At 32.0% G+C, this 27,881-nt stretch overlaps 2 protein-coding genes across 2 annotated transcripts in view; both read left to right on the top strand.

Moving 5' to 3' along the window:
- The window catches only part of Axud1 (AXIN1 up-regulated 1), a 130,370-nt gene that overhangs the window by 40,108 nt on the left and 62,381 nt on the right, over positions 1 to 27,881 (top strand).
- Positions 123 to 26,194, top strand: LOC111513968 (uncharacterized). Its single transcript, XM_074174218.1, has 3 exons — positions 123 to 252; positions 12,639 to 15,656; positions 23,557 to 26,194. The coding sequence occupies exons 2-3, from the start codon at positions 12,643 to 12,645 to the stop codon at positions 24,002 to 24,004; spliced, it is 3,462 nt and encodes a 1,153-aa protein (XP_074030319.1). The 5' UTR covers positions 123 to 252; positions 12,639 to 12,642; the 3' UTR covers positions 24,005 to 26,194.

The raw sequence follows: 27,881 nt of genomic DNA, 5'->3' as shown, positions 1-27,881 counted from the left end.
GTCAAGATTCACCGGGGAAGAACCAGTACATCCTTTACTTGTTCGGTAAACTGGATAAATTCCATCAACCAATGAAATAAGAGCAAAAATATCAATGTAATTGGGACTGAGTAAATAACTGATTAGATAACTGTATCAACTATAAATTCGTTCAAACATAGATCGCTTGCAATTTCTTGTGATATCTCAATATATCCGTTTTCATACATCTTATATCTCTGACGAAGTGCCAGTGAGACTAGTCACTTACAGGTATATATTACATTTCATTATTCATTCACATTTCATTTTTCGATTCTTTTTTGAACATTAGTATTCACAATAAAACAATTCTTTCATGTTTTTGATGGTTTTGTCACTGACACATTTATAGCATTAGACACGCCTGAAGAAGCTATTCCACAATGACAAATATTGTGGGTTTTTAAATCACTACATATTATAAAACAAAGTACCCCCTGTTGCGTCTCTGCATGAATGCGATAAACCCATAAACTATCGAACTGATTTTTGCTTTGGGTTGTTTTCAGATAGACTCGTTTCAAAATTAGTTGTGAACATCCCTCTTTTCGAGTGAAAGTTATCTTAAGTCAGCTACAAGTTGATGTGACTATGACAGGAAAAATATACAGCCATGTATTTTCATCTACCGTGCAATGTCGGTTGGTTCGTTAGTTGTTATATCAAAATTCCCCAAATGAAATGTTTTTGAAACTCTTTCAGAAGACATATTATGGTGAACTCGATTTTCTATAAAATGAAAATGCTTTTCATTTGATGAGTATAAGACAAAATTATGGTTATGTGATTTTAAATGTATTTGTAACATGTTTTCATATCCCAAATATGTTTTCTTCATGATACCCCTCTTCGAAATGCTTTTCAAACGCACCTATATTTTTGAGATGGATCTTAAATACTTATAATAACGTCATTAAAGTTTTTCCAAGTGACGATTCGAATGCAAGAGATTCATTAAGGTGTGGTTTAAAAACCGTTGCTTTATTTAAATGATAATTCTAGTGGAGTTTTATTTTCTAGTTTGAGTACTTGTGATGCACTGTTTGGAACCTTTGGTGTAGTAATGAATATTACTGGAGTTTTTTTCCCAACCGACACGTGTTTCGATCACCAAGTGATCATCTTCAAGAAGAAGGTCAAACTGATCTTTCTCTTAAAAATGGTGATCGAAACAAGTGTCGAGGTGTTAAAACAACGGTTTGGTGTTGGGAAAAAACTCCAGCTTGATGTACACAAAGACTAAGTTTATGTCCTTCTCCTCGTTAGAATTTAGATTATTTTTGATATTTTCGTCAATTGCGACAAAACAAATCCTTCCTCAGTTCGCATCTAAGACCTAAGAAACACCTAATTTTAGGCTTTTATGATTTACCAGTACGGAGAAACAGAGATGAATGAGTGAGTGTTAAGTGAGTGACTTTCGCATCTATAAGTATAGATTTCAAATAACAAAGTCTCCATAAACAAAAAATAAAGACATTTTTCAGGAATTTTTGTGAAATTGACCAGTTGAAATTGGTATCCGGCAAAATTTTGTACAAAATATTAACTCTAAAAATTTTAAAAGATCATTATTTGAAATTTCAATTTCCAATACCTACGTGGACTATTCAAAAAGGTGAATGTTCAAATTTCGCAAGCTAATTACATTCAATTAGCAATTTTTCATATATTTATATTGGTATAGTCGAAGTAAACGGTATTGTGCACATTCAAAGGTGGCGGCACCCTCAAAGGCCAAAAAAATCAATACATAGAAATGAACCGGCAGCGAACTAGTCCACGTGGACTGTAGACCTGGCAGTTCGTATTGGAAAATTTTTATCAACCGAGTTTCATGATTGATTTCATGATAAAATCAAATTTGAAATTATCTTAGGGTGACGAATTGAAATCGGGGAATGCTGGGATGGTTGTCGCTGTCGTGTTCAGTTCAGGAAATGATCGCGATTTTAGTGTTGAAGTTCGATATTGGTGCGGTTATAATTACTTGAAATTTTTGTTTTCTGTTTAAAACGTGGCGTCCTTGGACAAGTACTAATAGTAATAACGAGTGTGACAACTTTTTCCAGTGTAGTGATTCCAATAGCAATGGTGAACAATGCAAAAAAGATATACCAATGAATGAGATTCGGATGCATTTGAATATTGAAACACAGAGAGTATATTTCAGTGTATATAAGAATCTACATCTCAAGGTTGGTTTCGCGGAAAAAAAAACTATTATAAGAAACATCAGATTTGACCGAAATTCTTTTCTCAACAGTACGTAAAATAGTCAAAAACAAACCTTATGAACGCAAGACGCTATGTGATACAGGTCTACCAAAACCTTTAAATGTTCATCTGATAAAATCATTGAAAATACAATATACGACTGTTACAAAAGCAATAAGATTCCTACAACTGAAATCATAAGGAAGAAATTGAAAACTTCCGGCCATAACGTGACCTGCTGTGACAAAACTCTTCAGAATTGGATAAACAAACTAGGATTTAGATTCAAAATAATAAACAAACATAAACATTTATGGAAAGCAAATAAATAGTGAAATCGCGTAACAAATACTTAAAACAAATAACTAAATATAGACAAGAACAATGGCAAATTTTCTATTTGGACGAAACTTGGTATGACACTCATGACACAGTTACGAAAGGGTGGACCGCTGGTTCGAGTATGTGTACGCCTAACATGCCTGCAAATGAAGGATCGCGACTAATCATTGTGCAATGCGGCGGAAGTAAATGATGGGTTCCGAATTCTTTGAAATTATGTGGAAAAAAACTTGAGAACTGCAATGTTGACTATCATAAGAACATGGAAGTTAAAATTATCAAGGAATGGTTAGAAAACACATTGATCCCAAATTTGGATGCGAATAGTGTAATAGTTCTTGACAACGCTTCCTATCATTCGCGATTGCTCATCAGAGTACCGAATAAAAATGCGAGGAAAGATGAAATATAAAGTTTTTTAATGGATAACAATTTGTATTTTGAAAATTACCATACCAAAAACCAACTACATTTGAAAAAGTGTATGTCCTTGAGAGTATTGCTGAAAAGTAATGGCATATCATATTGAGACTTCCCCTCTTTTTTGTGTTTTCAATCCCATCGAGTTGATTCGGGAAAAATTGAAAGAAAGAATCAGGCGTGAAAATAATTTTCCAAAATTTGATAAGAAGGTAATAGAGCTAATTGAAAAAGAAGTATCTAATATTATCGCAGAAGATTGGCAGAAAAGGATTAAAAAAGTATTTTTAGTTGAAAAAAACTATATGGAGATTGGACACTTCCATATCAATGGTGGAAATTATTTCATTATTGATTTAAATGAAACAATGGTAGTGAAACAAATAATATGGAAGAGGTATTATCTGAGCAAGGAGTTTTCAGAAGTTATTTGAATTCCTACTTTCCGACTCACCTATATAAACGAAATATTTATTATATATGTATTTCAATATTAAATTCTACAAAAAGTATTTGAAGCTTTATATCTTCTATAAATTATCTGCGAGCGCTTTCGACAGTTGGTAGTACTGTCATCTTCTAGGCACCCTTCACCCTGAGTTTGAAGGGTGCATAGAAGATGACAGATGAAGGGAATATATATTTATATATATATATATATATATATATATATATATATATATATATATATATATATATATATATATATATATATAGAGTATATTTCAGTGTATATAAGAATCTACATCTCAAGGTTGGTTTCGCGGAAAAAAAACTATTATAAGAAACATCAGATTTGACCGAAATTCTTTTCTCAACAGTACGTAAAATAGTCAAAAACAAACCTTATGAACGCAAGACGCTATGTGATACAGGTCTACCAAAACCTTTAAATGTTCATCTGATAAAATCATTGAAAATACAATATACGACTGTTACAAAAGCAATAAGATTCCTACAACTGAAATCATAAGGAAGAAATTGAAAACTTCCGGCCATAACGTGACCTGCTGTGACAAAACTCTTCAGAATTGGATAAACAAACTAGGATTTAGATTCAAAATAATAAACAAACATAAACATTTATGGAAAGCAAATAAATAGTGAAATCGCGTAACAAATACTTAAAACAAATAACTAAATATAGACAAGAACAATGGCAAATTTTCTATTTGGACGAAACTTGGTATGACACTCATGACACAGTTACGAAAGGGTGGACCGCTGGATATATATATATATATATATATATATATATATATATATATATATATATATATATATATAATATAAATATATATATATATATATATATATATATATATATATATATATATATATATATATATATATATATATTTATATATTTATATATATATATTTTATATATATATATATATATATATATATATATATATATTTTTATATATATATATATATATATATATATAAATATATATATATATATATATATATATATATATATATAAATATATATATATATATATATATATATATATATATATATATATATATATATATATATGTTGATATAGTTGTTTCGTTGTTCTTGGGTTTTGGATTCTCTTGGAAAATGGAAAAAAAGTTTTTTTAATTAAGTGTCAAGAAGTTTCGCCCCTGGCTAGAGGCTTTTTCAATTGTTTATTTGAAAAATTTTTTTAAAACACATTGGATATTTGACTGGTTTCCTGAAATAGAATACAATTTTTGTATTACTGTTGTTTTTCTTTTAAATTGATTCATTTGTTGAATGTTTATAATTTTTTGTTTTGTACGTACCTTGCTTAAACTTTTCAAAATGTAAATAATATTGAAGTGATGTTGTTCTTTTTATTTGATAGTGATTGCTAGTAAAGGTTCTGGTAATTTTTTCCTATGTTTTTGATGTTTATTTTTTAAGAATCGGACTGAGCGTCGTTGTCTTAAAAACGGCAGGTGGAGGGATATTCTGTTCGTCGTTTCGGTGATTAAAGGAAATGAGAACAGAAATGACGTGTTCATGTGTTGGGATTTGATTTGTTCAAACATTAGTTTGTGCGCGCATGTGTATTTAATTGTCTTTCTACTGTGCATTGGGCTTTGTTTAGGGGAGATGAGTGTTATTGTGTATATGTGGGTGGTTATAAGATTGTATGGTAAATTTGACTAAAGTTGTTTATGTCCCGTCTGTCGTTCATTGTGTTTTGGTTTATTTGAATGTATATCATTTCTTTTACAATTCTTTTGTTTAGGTTTGGTTCATAGGGTAAAATTTTGGTTTTTGCAAAATTGGGGTTGTGGTTGTCTTGTATGATATGTTTGTTTAACGCGGTACTTGATTTTTTCATATATTTGTGTCCATTTATTCTGTTCCCCAGAAGTTGTGATGTCATACCTATATATTGTTTGTTGCAGTCATTGCATGGAATGCTATATATCAAATAGAATTTTTTAAATTGCGGATTTCTACTTTTGAGAGGGGTGTAATATTGTTTTAGAGTGTTGTATGCTTTGAATCTGACATCAAGATTGTGTTTGTTAAGAATGTTTTTATGTTGTCGGATAATCCTTCATGTAAGGAAGTGAGATGTATTGTTTGTTTGTGTTTGGGGGATTGTGTTGTATTTTGTTGTAGAATTTGTGAAGTCTTTTTTTAATTGTGGTATTAATTATATAATATTATAATTGGAGGGGGTAATTGTTTTTTTGTAGGATATTTCTAACTTTGTTCAAACATTCATCTCTTCGGGTTGGGCTGCTAAGATATATTGCTCTATCAGCTATTCTTATTATTACATTTTTTTTTGTTTAAGGGGGTGATTTAAATTATAATTAAGATATCTATCTGACCATGTTTGTTTCGTGTATTTCGTATATAACATGTTCGTATATAACATACCAAACGGACTAGTAGAAAACATCATTAATAGAAAATGGCAAGCGTTGAAAAAACACACCCTCCTGCCTGAAGACGAATTCATAAATGCATTAAACCTTACCTTATCCACAAATTATTTTCAGTATAACGACGAATTTTATGAATAGTTAGATGGTTGTGCAATGGGCTCCCCCATCTCAAGCACAGTCGCAGAGCTTGTCATAGAAACCTTAGAAGAAAATGTCATACAAAATCTAAAGTTCAAACTTCCTTTCTTCAAAAGATATGTTGACGACTGCCTAACAGTATTCCCTAACGACAAACTCAATGAAATAACAAGAGCTTTCAATTCCTTCCACCCAAAATTACAGTTCACCGTAGAAATAAAAAAAAAACAAAACAATTAACTTTCTAGACACAACACTTATCAGAACTAATAATAAAATTCTTACCGAATGGTACACGAAACAAACATGGTCAGGTAAATATCTTAATTATAATTCAAATTACCCCCTTAAACAAAAAAAAAAATGTAATAATAGAAATAGCTGATAGAGCAATATATCTCAGCAGCCCAACCCGAAGAGATATATGTTTGAACGAAGTTAAAAATATCCTACAAAAAAACAACTACCCCCTCCAATTAATTAATGCCACAATTAAAAAAAGAGTTCACAAATTCTACAACGAAACACAACACAATACCCCAAACACAAACAAACAATACATCTCACTTCCTCACATTGAAGGATTATCCGACAACATAAAAAAACATTGTTAACAAACACAATCTTGATGTCAGCTTCAAAGCATACAACACTCTAAAACAATATTACACCCCTCTCAAAAGTAGAGATCCGCCATTTAAAAAATCCAGGCTGATATATAGGATTACATGCAATGACTGCAACAAACAATATATAGGTATGACATCACAACTTCTGGGGAAACGAATAAAGGGACACAAATATATGACAAAATCAAGTATCGCGTTAAACAAACATATCATACAAGACGACCAAAACCCCAATTTTGCAAAAACCGAAATTTTGGCCTATAAACCAAACCTAAACAAAAGAATTGTAAAACATGTGGATTCGTTTTTCGATGGCATTTCAGGTTAGCTTCCCAAATTTCTGCTACCGCAATTGTCGGTTGATTGGTCAAACCACCAACACTGACATATAAACTTGGCAAGTTGACTTGGGTGTCACACCAATAGGTGGTTCCACTTATGTTTCGCTTGCATTTACGCAGCTTTTTTTATCAAGTACTTTCTTGATTTTTTCTCAGTTTGTCTTCAATCGAGGACCGCCTGCCCGGTACTGACGATGCCCAATAGGCTGAAACAGCTGTCTACCAGTGGCTCCTAAATTGAAATCAATATGGGAATGATCAAAAAGTACTTATCTATTTATTTTTTGATATTCATGGAATTATTTTCCAGCAGCTTGACTGCATTAACCTTTCTAGAATAGCAAAATCAATATTCCTGACCGCTCTGGACTGAATGATTCCGTACAGCCCATCTCGTCTTGTGTTTGTAAATCTTTTGCTGGAAAAATCCTCACTTGTTTACTTTGTGGTAAATGTACAAGAAGTATGGAAAACTTATGTGAATTTCTGGAACTTCATCTAGCTTTTCTTAATATGACTAATAACCAATCCGTGCAAAGCTTATTGTTAAATCATCTGAAAATCGAATTTTCAACAGGTGATGATCGACTGTATTGTCAAACATGCGCCAAACTAACTGACTGTTATAAGGAAACAAGTATATCTAAGGCACCAGTCAATCTAATAATAATACTGATGATTTTCAAACAAGACTCAACCTCTAACGGAAGCAAGAAACTCTTTGGAAGGTTCGAAATAGATGAACATTTCAACCTAGCAGACCACTATTATAATATTCATGCAGTCATTGTTCACTGTGGTTCTGGCGTTGAATTTAGTCATTATTACGCCTTGGTCAAAGACGAAACGGACTGATTTAAGTTTGACGATAGTCGTGTCACGAAGTGTTCTGGCGATGCATTGAATTTATTGGAGCCTCTGGAGACACTCTATTTTTCCCAGTTACGTCCAATAACTTTGCCTCTAAACATTTGTTGGAGGGACTGTTTTACAGCAACCGTGTGATGTATTGGTGCGCCATCAAGCTGATACCACAGGTCGTATTTAATATTTAAAGGCATATTATCTAAAACTTCACTAACCTCATTATTTAAAAAGTTGAGATAACCGACAGATGATAAATTTTCCCTGAAGAAAAATGGCCAAATTATTTGGTCGTTAAGTATCCCACACCATACATTAGTTTTAAAGGAATACTGATCGCCACATTCAACTGTGAAATTGGGATTTTCTTGGGCCCAAATGGAACTTACCGTTCCATTTGAAGAGAACATTGCCTCATCTGTCCATAAAATTTTATACTGAAACTTTACATTTTCTCCTCTCTCTGCTTGAAACCAGAATGAAAACCGCAAACGGACATCAAAATCTCGTTCTTTTAATGTGTTAATAAATTTTGGCTTGTACGGCCAAAATTTATTCTTTAATAAAATTTTTCTAACACTTTCTCACTTGTAATCGGTATTTTTTATAATATCGGTTATGCTCGTTTGCCCGTGTTCAATAACTTTTAAACAAATGTTAAGATGGGCCTCCTCATCATATTTACTTGAAGTGTGCTCTTTCTTAAATTGATTTGCTACGGATCCTGTTTCTCTGAATTTCGACATCATCCTTGACACAGTAGTATGTTGAACATTTTTTCCTGGATGCCGTTCAATAAAAATGTTAGCTACTTGCCCGTATGGTGTATTCTCACCACATATTAAAACTATTTCTATTCTTTCCTGAAGAGACAACATTATTACAACAATAACTGTTAAAAATTTGACAAGTAAATCAACAACTTGACACTACCATAGCATGCATTTTGTTTGTCAAGACCTACTTAAAAATTTTATTCAACGTGATTAAGCATCCTTACCGCCCTAGTTAGTGTTTATAAATAATTTGTAAATACTGAATATTGAAATTTTAATGTAATTTCAACTCTAGTAATTTTATTAATACTTATTGCAGTTTTTGAGTTGTGTCTGCTTTTTCAAAATTGAAGGTACTGACGTTTGTTTAAAAAAATAGCCAAGTGATTGAAACTTTGCACCAGTCATGTTAAAATTTTTATAGCAAATTTTTCATTTCTCTCTAAAAATGTCCGTATAAGTGAAAATGTATCAGAAAAGTTAAACTCCATGATCAGTTTGTTATGTATACATGAATTGATGACAATTAACCGAACTTGTTTTTTAAAATAAAGGGGATATCTGTCAAAAATAAGCAAAACGTTAACTTTATCCTAGTGGCATAAAATTTGGCATATGGATATAAAATTGCAGTAGACACAACTTTTTCAAGTAACTTTTTGATAAATTCGATATATATATATATGTATAAAACAGAAGTTAATATCGGACATAGCACTCATGAAAGTGGCAAACCATGGACACGTGTTTCGGGCTTTTGGCCCATCATCAGTATGGTGCAGCCAAGTGTAAGGATGGGTGTCTATGGTTTGCCACTTTCATGAGTGCTATGTCCGATATTAACTTCTGTTTCTATATCAAGACACTCAATAACTTTTATATTTGTATATATATATATATATATATATATATATATATATATATATATATATATATATATATATATATATATATATATATATAAATAAATAAATAGATAAGTACTTTTTGATCATTCCCATATCGATTTCAATTTAAGAGCCACCGGTAGACACCTGTTTCAGTCTATTGGGCATCGTCAGTACCGGGCAGGCGGTCCTGGATTGAAGACAAAATGCGAAAAACCAAGAAAATACTTGATAAAAATAGCTGCGTAAACGCAAGCGAAACATAAGTGGAACCGTGTTAGGTTCCACTTATGTTACGTTAAAAGGTAAGACCTCGTTAATCCTTAGCTCGCACAAGTTTCGACTTCTGAGGGTTGTCGTTCGTAGGGGTGCGACAGCTGGTTAACGGAAAAACAGATTTTAAAACAGATTTTAAAACAGATTTTAAAACAGATTTTAAACCACCTATTGGTGTGACACCCAAGTCAACTTGCCAAGCACTTGTTTGTGCTTTAAATTTAACTTAAAATGATGCGGCCAACTGCGACCCAGTGACGTTCAGTGTTTGTCAAATTCAACTTTTTTTTTGAAAAAAAAAGAAAAAGTGCATTTCTAGATCGAATTTAACAAAAAGTTACTTGAAAAAGTTGTGTCTACGGCAATTTTATATCCATATGCCAAATTTTATGCAACTAGGATAGAGTTAACGTTTTGCTTATTTTTGACCCTTCAAGTTCGGTTAATTGTCATCAATTCATGTATACATAACAAACTGATCATGGAGTTTAACTTTTCTGATACATTTTCACTTATACGGACATTTTTAGAGAGAAATGAAAAATTTGCTATAAAAATTTTAACATGAGTGGTGCAAAGTTTCAATCACTTGGCTATTTTTTTAAACAAACGTCAGTACCTTCAATTTTGAAAAAGCAGACACAACTCAAAAACTGCAATAAGTATTAATAAAATTACTAGAGTTGAAATTACATTAAAATTTCAATATTCAGTATTTACAAATTATTTATAAACACTAACTAGGGCGGTAAGGATGCTTAATCACGTTGAATAAAATTTTTAAGTAGGTCTTGACAAACAAAATGCATGCTATGGTAGTGTCAAGTTGTTGATTTACTTGTCAAATTTTCAACAGTTATTGTTGCAATAATGTTGTCTCTTCAGGAAAGAATAGAAATAGTTTTAATATGTGGTGAGAATACACCATACCGGCAAGTAGCTAACATTTTTATTGAACGGCATCCAGGAAAAAATGTTAAACATACTACTGTGTCAAGGATAATGTCGAAATTCAGAGAAACAGGATCCGTAGCAAATCAATTTAAGAAAAAGCACACTTCAAGTAAATATGATGAGGAGGCCCATCTTAACATTTGTTTAAAAGTTATTGAACACGGGCAAACGAGCATAACCGATATTATAAAAAATACCGATTACAAGAGAGAAAGTGTTAGAAAAATTTTATTAAATAATAAATTTTGGCTTTACAAGCCAAAATTTATTAACACATTAAAAGAACGAGATTTTGATGTCCGTTTGCGGTTTTCATTCTGGTTTCAAGGAGAGAGAGAAGAAAATGTAAAGTTTCCGTATAAAATTTTATGGACAGATGAGGCAACGTTCTCTTCAAATGGAACGGTAAGTTCTCAAAATTGCCGATGGTGGGCCCAAGAAAATCCCAATTTCACAGTTGAATGTGGTGATCAGTATCCATTTTAAACTAATGTATGGTGTGGGATACTTAACGTCCAAATAATTGGGCCATTTTTCTTTAGGCATACGGTGATTGTACTCTGATTCCGAAAAATGTTTACAAGAGGTACAAGTTTTCACAGGAGGTCGAGAAGATATAAATGACGACGCTCGCTCTGGATGCCCAGGGAGAATCGTCGAGTCAATATTAGATAAGTTGCTGAGGATGTTGGCATATCGGTTGACTCATGCCTTGCAATTTTTTGATAATTTTGGGCATGGAGTACTCGACAGAGAAGTTCGTTCCAAAATTGCTGAATTGTTGCATAATGGTTGTAACATCGGAACCAAAGTCCAATCTTGCCAATGAAAGAGCCCAGGAGAGCCAATACCAAAAAAACACGCCAAATTCGATCCAAGGTCAAGTTTTTGCTCACTGTTTTCTTCGATTACCATAGCGTAGTGCATCAGGAGTTCTTGCCACAATAAGGAGTATTATGTTGAAGTTTTGCGCCACCTGCGAAAATCAATACGAAGATAACGTCCGGTATAATGATATAACAATTCATGCACCTGCTCACTCGTCTATGCTTCTTCGTAATTTTTGGTCAAAACCAACACTTTTTCTGTTCCCAAGATTGAAGAGACCCATGAAAGGACGGCGTTTTGCGACGATTCAGGAGATGAATAACAAATCGTTGAGAGGGCTCAAAAACACAATAAAAAGTGCATACCAGAACTGCTTGGATTGGAAAAAACGCAATCTCAAGTGTTTTTTTTGAGCTGGAATACTTTGAAGGGGATAAAATAAAAATTGATGAATAAATAAATATTTTTTGAGAAAAATGTAAATTCACCCTATTTTTTGACAATGAATATTCAATACAATAATTATTTCATGAATAAATCAATTTTTGAATTCAATAAATTTTGACATCATTGTAGATAACTTTCATCTTCATTATTATCGACTGCCATCTATGGATGCATTGGAGATTCTTCATTTTAGTGTCTACATCAGCTGAAAATATTATTCGTATTCAAGTAACACTTATTGTGAAATTTTTATTGAACAGTTTACACACAATAGCTTCTTTCTCAGGCGTGTTCATATTTACTAAGTCCTATCTAGTTAGTGCTTTATATAAATTACCAATTTGAATTTTATGACGGTTCTACTTAGCTAATGATTGATGATTTTACTGAGTTTAGGTATAAACTAATTTCAAATTCAACTATTAGGAAAGAATGATCACAAACTCGTTTGAATGGTCAAGTAATAAATGCAAATTTCAAAATATTCGAAATGCCTTGCAATGTCGAGGTTGAATTTAGTTTAGACAAATAATTTTCCATCATTTCATTTCATAAAGTATTATCTAAAACAACCTTTTATTTCCGTTTTAGAAAAATGAATCTGTTGCACCCCATATTAATGATAATATGGCCACTAAGCACATATCAAGGAAACTATTGCCGATTTTCAAGAGATACGATGATTTGTGAAGGGATTCAACAGGAAGATTTTCTTTACCAGCTTTATAAAAACGAAGATGACTTTGATCACGTGTCCAACATTGAATTTGTGAATTCAAATTTTTCCTATATCAAATCGTTTTCTGTGCCTCAAGCATTCAGTTACGATTTACGTAAATTAACATTCAGAAACTGTTCCATTCACGAAATTGACAAAGGTGCTTTTCAAGGATTCCGTGGATTAGAATTGGACTTCACAGGAAACTTCATTAAAAATATTTCATTCATCGAAAATTTGAATTTAACTGGTTTGAATTTAGAAAACAACAAAATTGAGATTTTGGACTTGAATATCCTAGTACCTATAAAGAACGCAAATAAGATAATTCTGAAAGGCAATCAAATAAGAGAAATCCTGCCTCTCAAAGAATTCGCCACTTTCACTACCATTGATCTGAGCTTCAACCGCATCAACGTTTTCAATGAGTCATATCTGAATTGCTTCTTTTCGTCTATAGACCTTAGCCATAATGAATTAGAAGTTATAACCATTCTGGATGAATACGTTGAGTATCAGACCTTTACTAAAAAACTTGTGAATTTAAAAGGGAATAACATAACTTCATTAGGTCCTTACGCTAATCAGTCATTCACCTGTGATGAACTGTATTTAACATATATACCCACCGATCTTCCTGAAAAATTTTTCGTTACCAAAGTGTTCAGTTTAGCCAACACGAGCATAGGGTCACTGAATAGTTATGTTTTTAATATGAGTCTGCTGCAAGGTTTTAGAAGGCCCATCATCGATTTATCTAATGCTGAGATCTCAAATATTTCTGCTTTTTATCTAGAAGGTGTTCATTTTGCTGCGTTGAATTTGAGTCATAATAACTTGAACAAATTCAACGAAACTATATTTGAAGATTCTCGTATTAGTTACTTGGACCTGTCATTTTCAAAGCTATCGAATCTCCCTAATAATACATTCCAAGGTTTGGAATACTGCGAAACTGTCAATTTAACAGGAAACTTTTTGAAAACGGTGGAAAATATTTGCAACCATGTACAATTTGTCACGATCGATCTTTCGTACAACAAAATTGATAGAATTGGAGGAGAATCTTTTGTGAATTGCAGTAGACTTCGGTTTCTGAATATTTCCCATTCTGGAATCACTTATATTTACCCAGGTTCATTTGCTGATTTGAATTCATTATATTACCTTGATTTGAGCAATAATAATATCATGAATATCAAAGAGGACGCGTTTATAAATCTATATGAAATTCAAACAATTGATTTGGCCAGTAATACTTTGGGTGTCTTGGAGACTAACGTCTTCCACAATCTGAGTGTGACTGATCTAATTTTTACAAACACCACCATAAAGTATATACAAAATAAGGCATTCAATAATTTACATAACCTGGTAACTTTAAATTTCTCAAATACCGGCCTTGCATTCGTGGAACCCAATTCCTTTTTTAATTTACCGAGATTAGAGACGATCGACTTGAGGTATAATGACCTAACAACTATCGAAAGTAACACATTTTATGGTTTATCGTTATCCAAATTGTACTTAGATGGCAATAAAATAAAAATCATAAAAACACGAGCATTTGAGAACTTAAGTTTTCATTACTCAGTACTGAATCTCTCTAGTCTTCACATAAATTTGCTTGAACCATTTTCATTTTCTGGAGTATCAGTTAGAACGATAGATTTGAGGAACAATAATATATCTGAGATACGAGAAGATGTGTTTTCCAATACAACTGCCACTACAATTTTTCTGGATAGGAATAATATATCGAATATTTCAGCTATGAATGATAATTCAGAAGTCAAAGAATTGCATTTGACTCTCAACGGAATTCTCAGTCCACGAGCTATTTCTTACATCAATCTTCAGAGACTATTTATTGTCAATTCATCAATAGAACTAATGAATAATTGCTTCATGGGTCTGTTCGAGCTAGAAGAATTATATCTCAATAATTCCTTGATAAATTCCTTTGAATTAGGCGCTCTAAATGGGTTGTTCCATGTGAAGCAATTCGACGCTTCAAATCTACTTAGTAGTACTACAGTTTTAGAGGCAGGATTGTTCAGTGAAATGTCTAGGTTGAAAAGCCTGCGGATATCGAACACAAATCTATCTGAAATCCAGGAAGGAGCTTTCACTGGACTCAAAAAGTTAAACGAATTATACCTCACCAACATCAGTTTGAGCTCAGTGAATGGTAACATATTTGATCAGTTGAAATCGTTGACCCTTCTGGATTTGTCCAACAACTCAATCAGTTACATTAACATGTCTTATATTTTGAATCAAACAGAAAGTTTGAAAACTTTACGTCTGAGTAATAATCGTCTCGATTCTTTGAGTATCAATGGCCGGTACCCCGAATTGAAGGCATTGTTTTTGAATAATAACAGAATAGGAAGTCTAAGTAACTTGACTTTTCAAGGACTTGAAGGTTTGGAAACATTGCATTTGCAGAATAATATAATTCAAATAATTGGATACGGATCGTTCAGAAATTTGAGTAATCTTCGAGAACTACGGTTGAATGGAAATAATTTGTACAATTTGAATGTCGATGTGTTCGGAGGTTTGAAGAGTTTGCACGTGCTCGACCTTTCAGATAATACTCGATTGTTTCAAAGGGAGACTTTTGTAAACACATGGGGTCTTAAACCAAATCTTCAAATAATTAATTTTGACAACACCTATACGGGATACACGGGAAGTTTCGATTACAAATCCCTCAAAGAAGACAATCCTTATTTGAAAAAGATAAGCATAAATTATAATAGATTTTCATGTAATGTATTATCAAACATGATAAAATATTTTATTATTAATCATATCGATTACTCGGCCAATAACCCTAGATATGATATAAGCAATATCGATGGCATTGTTTGCGATTATAATGGATAAAAATTGAATGAATGAAACATAAATTAGGTCCGTTTTCATTATAGGTTTGCATTTTCCAATATTTTCTCGCGCATCACAACGTATGAAGCGGGTAAATAACAGTAATTTACTAATGATACTGCAAAGCGGGACCTAAAAATACAAAGAAAATAAGGAAATAGATAAATATATGTTGTTAATTGTATTTTAATTATTAAGTGTTATATATAACTTATCACATTTTATCGCGGGGTAGATGTAATAGATACTTGTTCAGTTCTTTTAACTTATTTTACAATTTCTCCAAGAAATTAATTGAATCCGAAGTAAATCCATATCGATAATAATTTCTTCACTTCTTATCGAGACATTGCTCGATCTAAAAAAAAATTATTGTTTTTGTTCCTGGTAATCACATGAATGGTAGCACTACAACAATATCATAATACGCCACGGATGATTGTCAAAACATTATTTGTCACTCCATTATTTTAATAAAGAGTAAATGTATTGATATGCCAGTTCTGTATTTGCGGTGAGGTTTGCCGATGTGGTACAATGTCAAGAAAAATTTGAGCTTAAATTATAAACTTTCGCATTATTGAATCAAGAAAAAATACATCCTAAGACTATCGAAAAATATAAAAAATGAAAATCGGTGTTGGAGAAAATGAGCTGTAGATGAGATGTAGATTGATTCATCTTTTCCAGTATAAAGTTTTTACGAAGTTCTTAGAAAGAGATCAATATAAAAAGTATTTCATTACACCCAGTTAGGAAAAATGTAAGAAGAAAGACACACAGAAAAAATTAAATTAAATTAAATCTTATTCATGAAAATACAAATGACTCATCCATCACTTGTGTATTCATAAAAGAATGAAAGTGGATGCCTACTTTTATTTCTCTAATATATCTTATATCGAAATTAAATATTACTTTGATATTAACATCTTTATAACTTCTTTCTCAGAAACTCCATATCACACACAAACACAAACGTGTTTTTAAAACCCCAATTCATATGTTGAATTAGTCATGGTCTCTATTGGGCATTGAACACCACGAGAGTGGAAATGGAGGTGAAATTTCGATTTTTTTTCCAAACTTATGGAAGTAATAAGACTTGGGAAAACCTCATTGGAAATACAGGGTTGGGATATCAATAACCGCAGTTTATAGCCTGTTGATGACTTCCGCGTATTTGCGATTGTTGTACCCATGTGTTGTTCGTACTTTATGCTTGGTTACACCTTGCTGACAAAGGTTATCGCATCTGTAACAATATCTGCAGTTGATGAAATCACGATATATTATATCCAAACTCTGAAGAAAAGATTTGATTCGGATATACAGTCATACAAGTTACACGTCTTTATTCTCTAATTATATTGTAACAAACTCAAGTGATGCCTTAATGATTCTGGTTGTTGTTTGTTATTTCTTTGAGAAATTCTAAAATTATTGTTTTCTCAGACTGGATTGTTTGAAGGAAATGTAAAATTTAGATACTCAGCACACTGAGACCAGCATATAGCAAAATGAAGAAAATATTATTTCCCATCACTGAAAACTCTTTCAATTAATTCATTTTATGTTATGATCATCATATTTTAGAAACATCAGAAGGAACTCAGTGGAAATCAATAACCATATTGATTAATGAATAACTGAGTTACATACTCAAAAATGTTGGCGTGGTTCAGTCTCTTATTGCTAATAATAATTTTCATGTCGCAATATATATTTATATATTTATCTAGCTGGCTTTTCTCTCATCGTTGTTCCATAATTGTTGTCAAACCCTTTCATTGGTTGTTATTCATTTTTTCAGTTCAGTTCTGTTGAAATGAAAATCTGAATTATTTTTCATAATATGTCCCACTGAACTCAATTATTACATTAAAAAATATAAATTGTATGTGCATTATATTTCATAATTGTCAACTTCATAAGGGTTTATGTTCTTGTATTACCTACCAAAAACGTGTATCATCTGCAAAACACATGAAGAAGAAAATATAATCTGCCTATGTGTATCTAACCTTATTGTATTTGTAAATTAGAAACTGAATCATCCCGTTATTTATAATTTTGGTCATTTCTCTATATTACATAAATACATGCACTTGTGTTATTTAATTGTTGTGCACTCATTTATAAGACAGTTTTGTTTGGATTCTTGTCTATAGAAAAACAGTTTTTTTGTAAATATACGTCATTCATTCATTACTGTGTTTCATTCACCATTTTTTGTGTTGTTTCTAAGATGAACATTTCCTTACCATTCTTAATTTTTTCCATCAGTCCCAGCTACGTGAAAGCATCACGGTAATTTTTGCTAATACATGGATTCACGTAACAAAAATCTTTGATCTAGAATTGCCACTCCTGAAAGACAATTTCTAAGTAGCATAATGCACTAATTGTTTGCTTCTGGTAGAGTGATGATTAAAAATTATATTTCCACATCTCCATCTTCATACAAAAATGTGGGAAACATCCAAAAATTTTTTTTGTATAACTCAATGTTCATATAAAAGTAGGTAGTTGTTTCGGAAGTATTTTTTTCTTTCGTTTAATTCGATATTTATACGAAAGTAGTTATTTCAAGAGGGCTTTTTCTTTCAGTTTGTGTCAGAAAGTTACTCCTTTGCATGATCTACACATATTTGTTAGGAGAGTTTATTCTGAAATTGATAGCTTTCTGTGTTTCTTGGGAATATTTCCACATTTTTTTGTATGGAAAAGTAGAGAACCAAAACCTTTCAATGAATTGATTGTTGTAGCCGTTACTACGTGGTAGGAAATCATAATGAAGAAAAGAAAATTGAAAATTTCTATGTTTTTTACCACTTTTATTTGTAACTAACGTTACTGTAGTTTCGTCCTATAAAGACTTTTTCAAACTTATACATTAATACTTTTATTTGTAACTTTTATACATTATTGTATACAGTAATGTATAAGTTTGAAAATGTCATTGGACGAAACTGCAGTAACATTAGTTACTGCATAGAAAGTTTCAATTCTCTTTTATCCAAAATCTCCCATTCCCAAAACTACACCTCTTTCAATTTGAAAAATTACACTTTGTTGTCAAGTCGTGGAATGGAACTAAAATATTTATAAGGTCAATGAAAATGCAATCAGAAATTGATTATATTGGTTGAAAAAATAAATATTTCGAACAAAAATTCGAAGTTTTCAGATCTCCCAACGCCCCTGCATGACAGGACCTGCAAATACCTGCCGTAAAACAACTACTTCCCAAACTAATATTGAATTATAGAAGAGAAAATTTTTGTAGATGCTTCTCGTTTGTTCAAAAACAGGACCTTACTGAAATGAATCAACCAATAGATCTTACTGTGTAGAAACATTGAGAGAGGTGGATATTTCTAATTCCATTCCAAATTATTCATTATATGTATGTAGCTCTCATTTTGATTTTTTTGAAACTTGTATTCAGTATTATGAAAATAAAATGAGTAAAGATACTTGTAAAAAAAGTAATTTTATGGAATGCCTTTTTACTTTTTATTGTCACAAATATTTATTCCTCAATTTATTCACCTAACAATTTATTTGTTTGAATTTAATTGATTCATGCATTTGTTGGACACATTAAAAACGATTGTTCCCAAAATTTGTTCTATTTTAAATAACACTTGATTTAAAATGTTACATGAATTAAATTTTTATCTGAATAAAAAAGACTAATGAAATAACTTGAAGCTTTTATTGATTCCGAAAAAAAAAATTGTTTCAGAGTATTGGAAAATGGAACACCAATTTACTATATATTATACTGAAAAATAATCTATATACATATAGTTCAACTCAGCAATGAACAAACATATTTACTCAACAGTCAATGGAATGTATTATTCGAATAAATTCAACAAACGTTTCAATTCCGCATATTATTTTGACCTTTGAATAAAATGTTAGTTATTTATATGACTGTTGAATTATAATGAAACTTTAAATTCACTTTTTAAAAGTAAATTTGGGAATAAAATTTCAATGAATAGATATATTTGAATGACTGTCAAAGTTTTCCCATGAAACATTGTTGGTAATATAAAAAAACTTTTGTTTCTGAAAATGTAGCAAATTAACTTTCCATACTAGATATGTTTCTATGAACAATAAATATTGTTATATTTCAATTTTATTGAAAGTGTTGAATATTTACAACATTCACTTCAATGCATTCAATTTAAAATTTGGTTACAACTTTTGTGCAAAACATACATACACATACAACAAGCAAGTATCATTTAATTTCATCAATCTTTTTAAAAAGCTAATTTCTGGCAAAGAATTAAATTTTTTGATGATTTAAAAAATTTGTTGTATTTGAAAGATACATTTAAAACGATTGTTGATAATTTTAATTCGGCGCTGGTATCGAGCGGATTTATCAAGAACTTCAAGTGTTCCATATGGCAACATGCTAGTTCATTTATAGTACGACAAAACGCCGTTCAACCGTGGCGCCAAATAAAAATAATCAACAATCAATTTAACTCATGTATCACTGAAATTCAACAAACAAATTAATTCAGCTCATTTCAAAGGAATATTAATAATTGGTATTTTGTAAAAATGAATTGTTTTGATTGTTGCATTTAGGTGATACATGAATTAAATTGATTGTTGATAATTTTTATTCGTCACTGCGGTCGAACGGATTATTACCGTACTATGACCAACGCCATACATATATGCAGTCGAGTAGTTCCACAAAAATACGTCCGACGTCAGCGCCGAATAAAAATTATCAACAATCAATTTAATTCATGCATCACTGAAATTCAACAAACAAAATAATCCAGCTCATTTCAAAGGAATATTAATAAAAAGGCGTGGCACCCCGTTTCACTTTCTATTGGTATTTTGTAAAAATGAATTGTTTTGATTGTTGATTTTAGGTGATACATGAATTAAATTGATTGTTGATAATTTTTATTCGGCGCTGTGGTCGGACGGAATATTGTGTTACTATCACTAGACTATCATGTTGCCAAATTTAAAAATTCAGCTTCTGCAAGTATCCGCTCGACGCTAGCGCCGAATTAAAATTATCAACAATCGTTTTAATTCATGTAACTATAATTATCAACAAACAATTTTATTTAAATCTTTGAGTTGGTAACAGACATAGATGACATATCAAATTAAACAATGGACACATAAACTTTTAGTTTCAAATTTAACTAGTTATTCGATTGCTCCTTCTAAAAAACACAAATGAGGAATTGCCCCGATGGCAGAATTAACATCTTTTTTCATCATCGTCGTACGCTTACCAGTTATAACTGGCCAGCTATTCAATGAACATCTCAGTAGCTTTTGTCACCAGGAACACTGAATCCTGTGATATCACAGTATAATCTGGATCCATTTTCATCATAGCCTTTACTCTGGCTAACGGCAAACGAAGGAATTTGTGTTTAGGAGAAGGATTTTCTTTTACTGAAGTTGGAGATTCCTTTTCGGGACTCGATTCATCTAAATGCTCCACATCGACATTGATATTTTCAATATCGTTTTCGGTCGATACTTTCATTCCAATATAATTTAACTTACTGTTTTCTTTGCTTGGTTGTTAGATGAGAAAAACTTGTTTAAAATTCGTCAAGTGATTGAACTGAAAAAGCCGGTTTTTCTTCTATTTTATTTATTTTTATTTTATTTAGTTCTATTTTATTTATGTTTCACAGAAATTGTAGTAAGTTATTCGATAGTTACAAAAAAAGTATATATGACAAACATTTACTTCCAAAAATTTCAAATAATGAATTTATATTATAACTGTTCGCAACTTTTCATCAAACAAATTAATTCATGTAACATTTTAAATAAATAAGTAGAAGAATCAATTAAATTCAAACAAATAAATTGTTAGTTGAATAAATTGAGGAATGAATATTTGTGACAGTAAAAAGTAAAACGGCGTTCCATATATTTTTCTCACTGCGGGATGAAAAGTTCGCTTTTCGTCTCCATTATGCGGGACGAAAGTGCCTCGTTCTCTCCCGGTTGTTTTAACACTAAGGCGCATGCTCATAACTTACTTTTCCTGTCGGTAACCTTGCGAAGAATTTTCTATCAAACTGTCTATGACAACTTAAAATAGGTGACGACATACAGTTAAATTTTTAATTTGTGATTTGAGAACGCTAAATCAAATAAAGGATCGAACTTTTCATTCCATAGTGAGACAAAATCGTATACGCACCACGAGTGAAAAGTACGGCATCCTTCCCGCGGGCGAGAGTGCCGTACTTTTCTCCCTGGGTGCGTAATTTACTAGTAGTACAGCAAGCGACAAACGTGATGGCGAGCCCGCCCCCATGCGCACAAACTCATTTTCAATATAACCCCTACTACAGCTCTTGAAAGACATACAAATGCTCTGTATAGAGGCGAATCACTACTTGTCATCCAATGCTGTTGGCGTTTGGCATTGTCTGAATAATGTGTGTTGTTTCAGATAATATCATCGCCTAACAAAAAACCAGTCATCAATAGTGTATCATTATAATTAAATGTACTATTACCTATAATACTCAATAAAATATGGAAAAAAATTACAAAATCCCTTTGCAACCCTAATTAAAACTAATTATAGGTACGACACTGGCCAGCATGGGGCTTATCGTAATCCAACAGGAATTTAGTTGGCAGACTCTACCTGCGCGATCGCTCGCCATCACGTTTGGCGCTTGCTATATCTCTCTTAATATACAGAGTATTTAAATGAAAAAGAATTAAAGACTAATCGACAAGGCAATATTGTGAAATTAATTTAAGACACTCAATATGCAGGTACCGAGAACAGATGTCTATGTTATAAATAAAGATAGCTTCGTAAGTATGATCAGTTTGATCTTCCTCTTGAAGATGAACACTTGGTGATCGAAACACGTGTCGAGGTGTTGAAATAACGGTTTGGTGTTGGGAAAAAATCCAGTAATATTCATTACTACACCAAAGGTTTCAAAGTGCATCACAAGTACATGGTATTTGTGGAAAATATTTCGGAATACAAGATATTCCGTGTTGAATTCTTCAGTGTTGAAATAAATCATGTATTATGAACATAAAATCAGTCAATAATAAAAATGTCAATTCGTTTTCCTTTTTTTACAATAAAAATAAATAGGGGAACCACATATATTTTAGTATTGACCAGCTTGTGCGTAGTATAAGGGATGCATTTAAACTGATATTAGTTAATACACGCAGTACACGTGTGTATGTATGATTCATAGATAAAAATTATTATAAAATTCTAATTTGAAATGATGATTTGATATACATAAAAAATATAGAAGATCAATAATCATACTCGATATAAAGAGAATATAATCCTATTATTCATATTTTTTTGCAGAATAAGAGCTAGCGTGATAAGTTTTCGAATATTTTGATTCACATGTAAAGTGAAAATTAGGTTCTCCTTAAATTTCAGAGATATAATTACTGTCGAAAGATGATCATAAATCTAGGAAATATAGTCACCAAATAAAATTCTATGAAAAATATCTGGTTTATTATCTGAAATGCATAATTCTACTTTATTTTCAAACATACATAACAAAGACCCAATTTCTTTGATAAACGTTGGTTTTTCGTTGAATAGTTTCCTTCCAAAGTGACTGCAATTTTATTGACCCATTGTATTCCTACTGAATATCGTGCTCAGGTTTGATTTTTTTTGCCCAGTTTCGTGAAGGTCACCACGGTAGTGGTTCCTATACCTGTCGATATATTTTATTATAAAAAACAAAGTAACATAAGGTTGTCATAATAAGAAAAGTCAGGTTGTAAAATTGATTATTTAAAAACCAACATTTTTAATAAAAGTATTTTGAGTTGTTCTAAGCAAGAATTGATTCCATAATTGGTGACCCCGGTTTTTATTTTCAAAATGGTTAAGATGTTCTTGCAGAATTTGAATAAACAGCAGCTGACCGAAATTTTACGGCACTTTAATCAAGAAACGGGAGGAACATTAGCTGACCTGAAACTTAAACTAGAAGCCCACATCCATCAAGCTTTCCCAGAAAATGTAAATGCTCACAGTTTTAATTTCATTGATATCCTTAAAGAAATTGAACAGAAAAAAATTAACATGGAACTTAACGGTGATGCAAACTCAATAAGTGCTCTTGAAAAAGCTAATAACTGCATTACCACTGACGAAATAATTAATAAAGTGAACGGTTTAGAAATATTATGTTCAAAGCTAATAGAAAAACTAGATAACAATAATAAAAAGCTGGAAATGTATGAAAACTTTATGAGTCACTTTATACAAAACACTTCAGTTAGTGATTCAACGAAGTAACACCTTGTTCCTAAAATTTTACTGGGTATCAGGGTTTCAGTAAAGGCACAATTGCAGTGTTCAAGTGCTGAATTGGTGTATGGAACAACCCTCAGGATCCCAGGAGAACTTATAATAGAAAGGACTTTTCCTTTCACTACTTATCAACAGTTTCTTCAGAATCTTAGAGAAAACATGATAAAAATGAGAGCAACGCCTTGAACTAATCCCAATAAAAGAAAAATATTCTTGCAAAACTTGTTCCCATGTGTTCATTAGAGTTGACACTGTTAAAAAAACCCTTCAAACACCTTAGAATGGACCATTCAGGCTGATTAACAGAAACGAGAAATATTTCACTCTATTAGTCAATGGAAAACATAAAAATATCAGTATTGACCGTTTGAAACCAGCTTTTGTTGAAGAATACGAGAGAAAAAGAACTTGAGAAAGAACATGCGAAACACAAAAGTTACAGAGAAGCACCAAAAAAGTTGTTCATTTCGAGTAGCCATCTTCACTGGAGGGGGAGTACTGTGGTGACCATTCTGGCTCATTCTGTATGTGTGTTCCTATATTTTATTGTAAAAAACAAAGTAGCATAAGGTTGTCAAAATAAGGAAAGTCAGGTTGTGAAATTGATTATTAAAAAACCAACATTTTTAATAAAAGTATTTTGAGTTGTTCTAAGCAAGAATTAGTTCCATATCTACTATGAAGGTATGTTTCATCAAGAAACAGAATTGGTCACTGTTGGCTACGAAAATAATTGATTTTCTGTAAATACTTTATCCTCAATGGTCTAATGTCCATTTTCTCTATTAAAATTTTTCTATTATTATCAGTCCTTCGACATTTGAAAACTGTTTTATCTAAAATTCTACGAAGAGATGTTTCGGAAGCCCAAAATATCATTAAATTTGTGTTGGAACTTTTTTGCCGTAATACGACACTTTTCTGTCTTATGAAAGTCGCAAATATTGGAATACACATCCTCAGGAATGTCAGTTACTGGTGCTCTTCTAGGCTGCTTCTTTCTTAGGGTGGAAAATTTTACTTCTCCGTTATTTGCAGAAATTAATTGCTTACATTCTTTAACCACTCTTTCAATGGCTCTTATTGAAATACCCAATACAAAATAAAGATTTGTATTGAAATAGTTATTTTTAAAATTTTTTTATTTACCTGTAACGAGAGATGTTTTTATTTTTCACATTTGATGACGTATCCGACTCACATTTAACACTTTCAATATAATTGAACACTTTTAAAATTATTTCACGTGACTTTTTTTAGGCGACGACATTTTTTCAAAAACAACACAAATTATTCAGACAATGCCAGACGTCAACATAATTGGAGGACAAGTAATGATACGCCTCTGTACAGAGCATTTGTATGTCTTGCAAGAGCTGTAGTGGGATTACATTGAAAATGTATTTATGCGCACAGGTGCGCGCTCTCCATCGCGTTTGGCGCTTGCTGTACTGTAGATGTGTAATATTTTCTTCAGGAGCAGCAATGAGATCGAGAGGTTTCATCATAGTTGTATACTGTTGCTTTTATCGCACAAGCATTCTGTTCTGTTTATTGTGAAAAAGTAAAAAGTGTCGAATCTTGTGGTTTGTGCTGATACGAGATGAGTGCAGAGGAGGAAACAAAAGGGATTTTTTTTCGAAACCAAAGGTAGGCTTGACAACATATTCGCGTACGTACTTACTTAATATTTTCTTCCTTTTCACTGATTTCTCTTTGAGGTGTTTATTATTTTTATTACAATGTACGAAAATTGTTTTGTCCCCCTTGAAACAAGTACTACGGTTGAGTTTAAATAGTTTAAATAGAAAGAAGTGGTTGAAATACCATCGATAAAATCTAAACACAATGTCAACAAAGGTTGACATTGTGTATAACTGTGTGTATATAACTGAAAAGTTTAATTGAAATGAAAAATGTACTTTTTGAAATGTTAAAAAATATAATAAATTTTCAGCTTGGTTTTTCATATCATTGTTTATTTTTTAGGTAGCCTCGTCGTCGGATTCTGAACAAAAGAAGCAGATAGTACTTGAAAATGAAGTTATGCAAGACAATTTTTTTTTAGATAAAGAATCAAACACAAATCACACTACATTAGACTTATCGGAAGTTAACACTGACGATGGAACTTCCGGTCACCTTTTACAAGATCGTGATTTTGGCCAACTTTGGCCAACTTTTGAAAAAGCGAGATGACCTGGTATCCCTTTCAGATGACGAAATATATCAATGGCTGAAAAAATCTTGGGTGCCCCCAGAAAACTTCAAATTTCTTATGGCTCCGGAAGGAGCTTCATATGTGCTGAAAATAACGGTTCGTTTATTTTCAGCACATATGAATGATTGACGTACTCCAAAGAATTACAAAGGGGTCTCTGTGAAGGTGCAACTAACGATGTGGAACTAGAAAAATTAGCAGTCAATCCAACGGTAACTTATAAGAAAGCTCTAGAAATTTTGAAAAACCATTCCAATACAGAATATCATAAAATATACGGTGCTTTATCACAACTTTCGTATGACTCATGAGGGTAAAATAGAGTAGTAGCCAGCATAAATGCAGCAGAAAACAAGACAATTGAACAAAACCGTGTGAAGCTTATTCCAATTAATGAAACGGTCACTTTATGTGGTGCCCAAAACAAACCCTTGAAACCACGGAAACCAAAATTGAGAAAGAAATGCCAGTTACATCAGCAAAACCGCGTAGAATGAAATAACAGAATGCTGTGGCGAAGTTATCACTGACAGAATTGTAAATAAAATAAAGGAGTCTAAGTTTTTCATATGGCATATGACACCACAAAATCGTCTGTTAAAGAACAACTTACAATTTGCATAAGTTATTTTAACACCAAGGAATACAAGATTGAAGAAGTAGAAGTGGATGTGGTGGCTCTCAGTGGTGAAAACTTGACTCACACAATTTTACAAGAGCTAGGTAAACTTGGCCTCGATTTGGCTAGTTGCCAATGACGAGCTTTTGATGGATCCTTCAATATAGGTAGAATATAAAGTCGATGATAGACACTACCTTGCACTGACGAGTGGTCAAACACTCCGAAACCGGTCTGCGAGAGTGTTCCAATAATTGAAAATCGATTGCGGCAGTTGTATCGCCAACAGCATATGCAGGAATAACTTCAGTGAGGAATCCTGTACTGATACCTGTCGGATATTATTCAACACCCTTCGTGGTATTAGTCAGGGGAGTAGTTGTTTTCTGTTAGGTGTCAGTCCATTAACTTACAGTGTAGGTAATTTGAGACTGTCTTGAACGAATTGTTCTTTCAGATAATTTGATTTACAGTCAGTCTCTGAGTATGTCCACTCAATTTGTCAAAAAAATTATTTCAAACAGTATTTCTGGAATGATATTGCAACCTGGTACAGATGCCCTGCAAATTATGAGGACGTCTGTCTGCACCTGATCTACTAGTTTCTCAAAACACCCTTTGTTACGTGCACTTCGGATTTTGTTCAGGATTTTCAAAAATTCATGGAAACTGTTAATAAAAACAATTCAAGGGACTTGATAGGGGTTCGTACACGTTCATCCTCTGCAAGGCGTTCAATTGTGACTCTTTTGATCTCATTGAGAAACACCACTTTTGGTTTATACGAGGTGTTCCGTTGAATTTGTTTCAATCATATCTACTGAACAAGCTATATGCACTGTAATCCGGTAATCTATAAAACTAACTTGAAATTTAACGTAATCCTTAGTAATTATTCCAAATCATGAACATTTGTAATGCCACAATTTTATCTGTACGTCGAAGGATCACGTGGGTCATTAAAATTATGAGTATAATGAGGTTACGTGAATTGAAACGTGTCCCTAATGAAAATTATACTT

The sequence above is a fragment of the Leptinotarsa decemlineata genome, unplaced genomic scaffold, assembly GCF_025532065.1.
Source record: "Leptinotarsa decemlineata unplaced genomic scaffold, Ldec_3_MD MMD2_tig00000505_RagTag_RagTag, whole genome shotgun sequence".
Lineage (NCBI taxonomy): Eukaryota > Metazoa > Arthropoda > Insecta > Coleoptera > Chrysomelidae > Leptinotarsa > Leptinotarsa decemlineata.
Note: the sequence above shows the minus strand (reverse complement) of the source record. Positions and strands in the feature narration are given on the sequence as shown.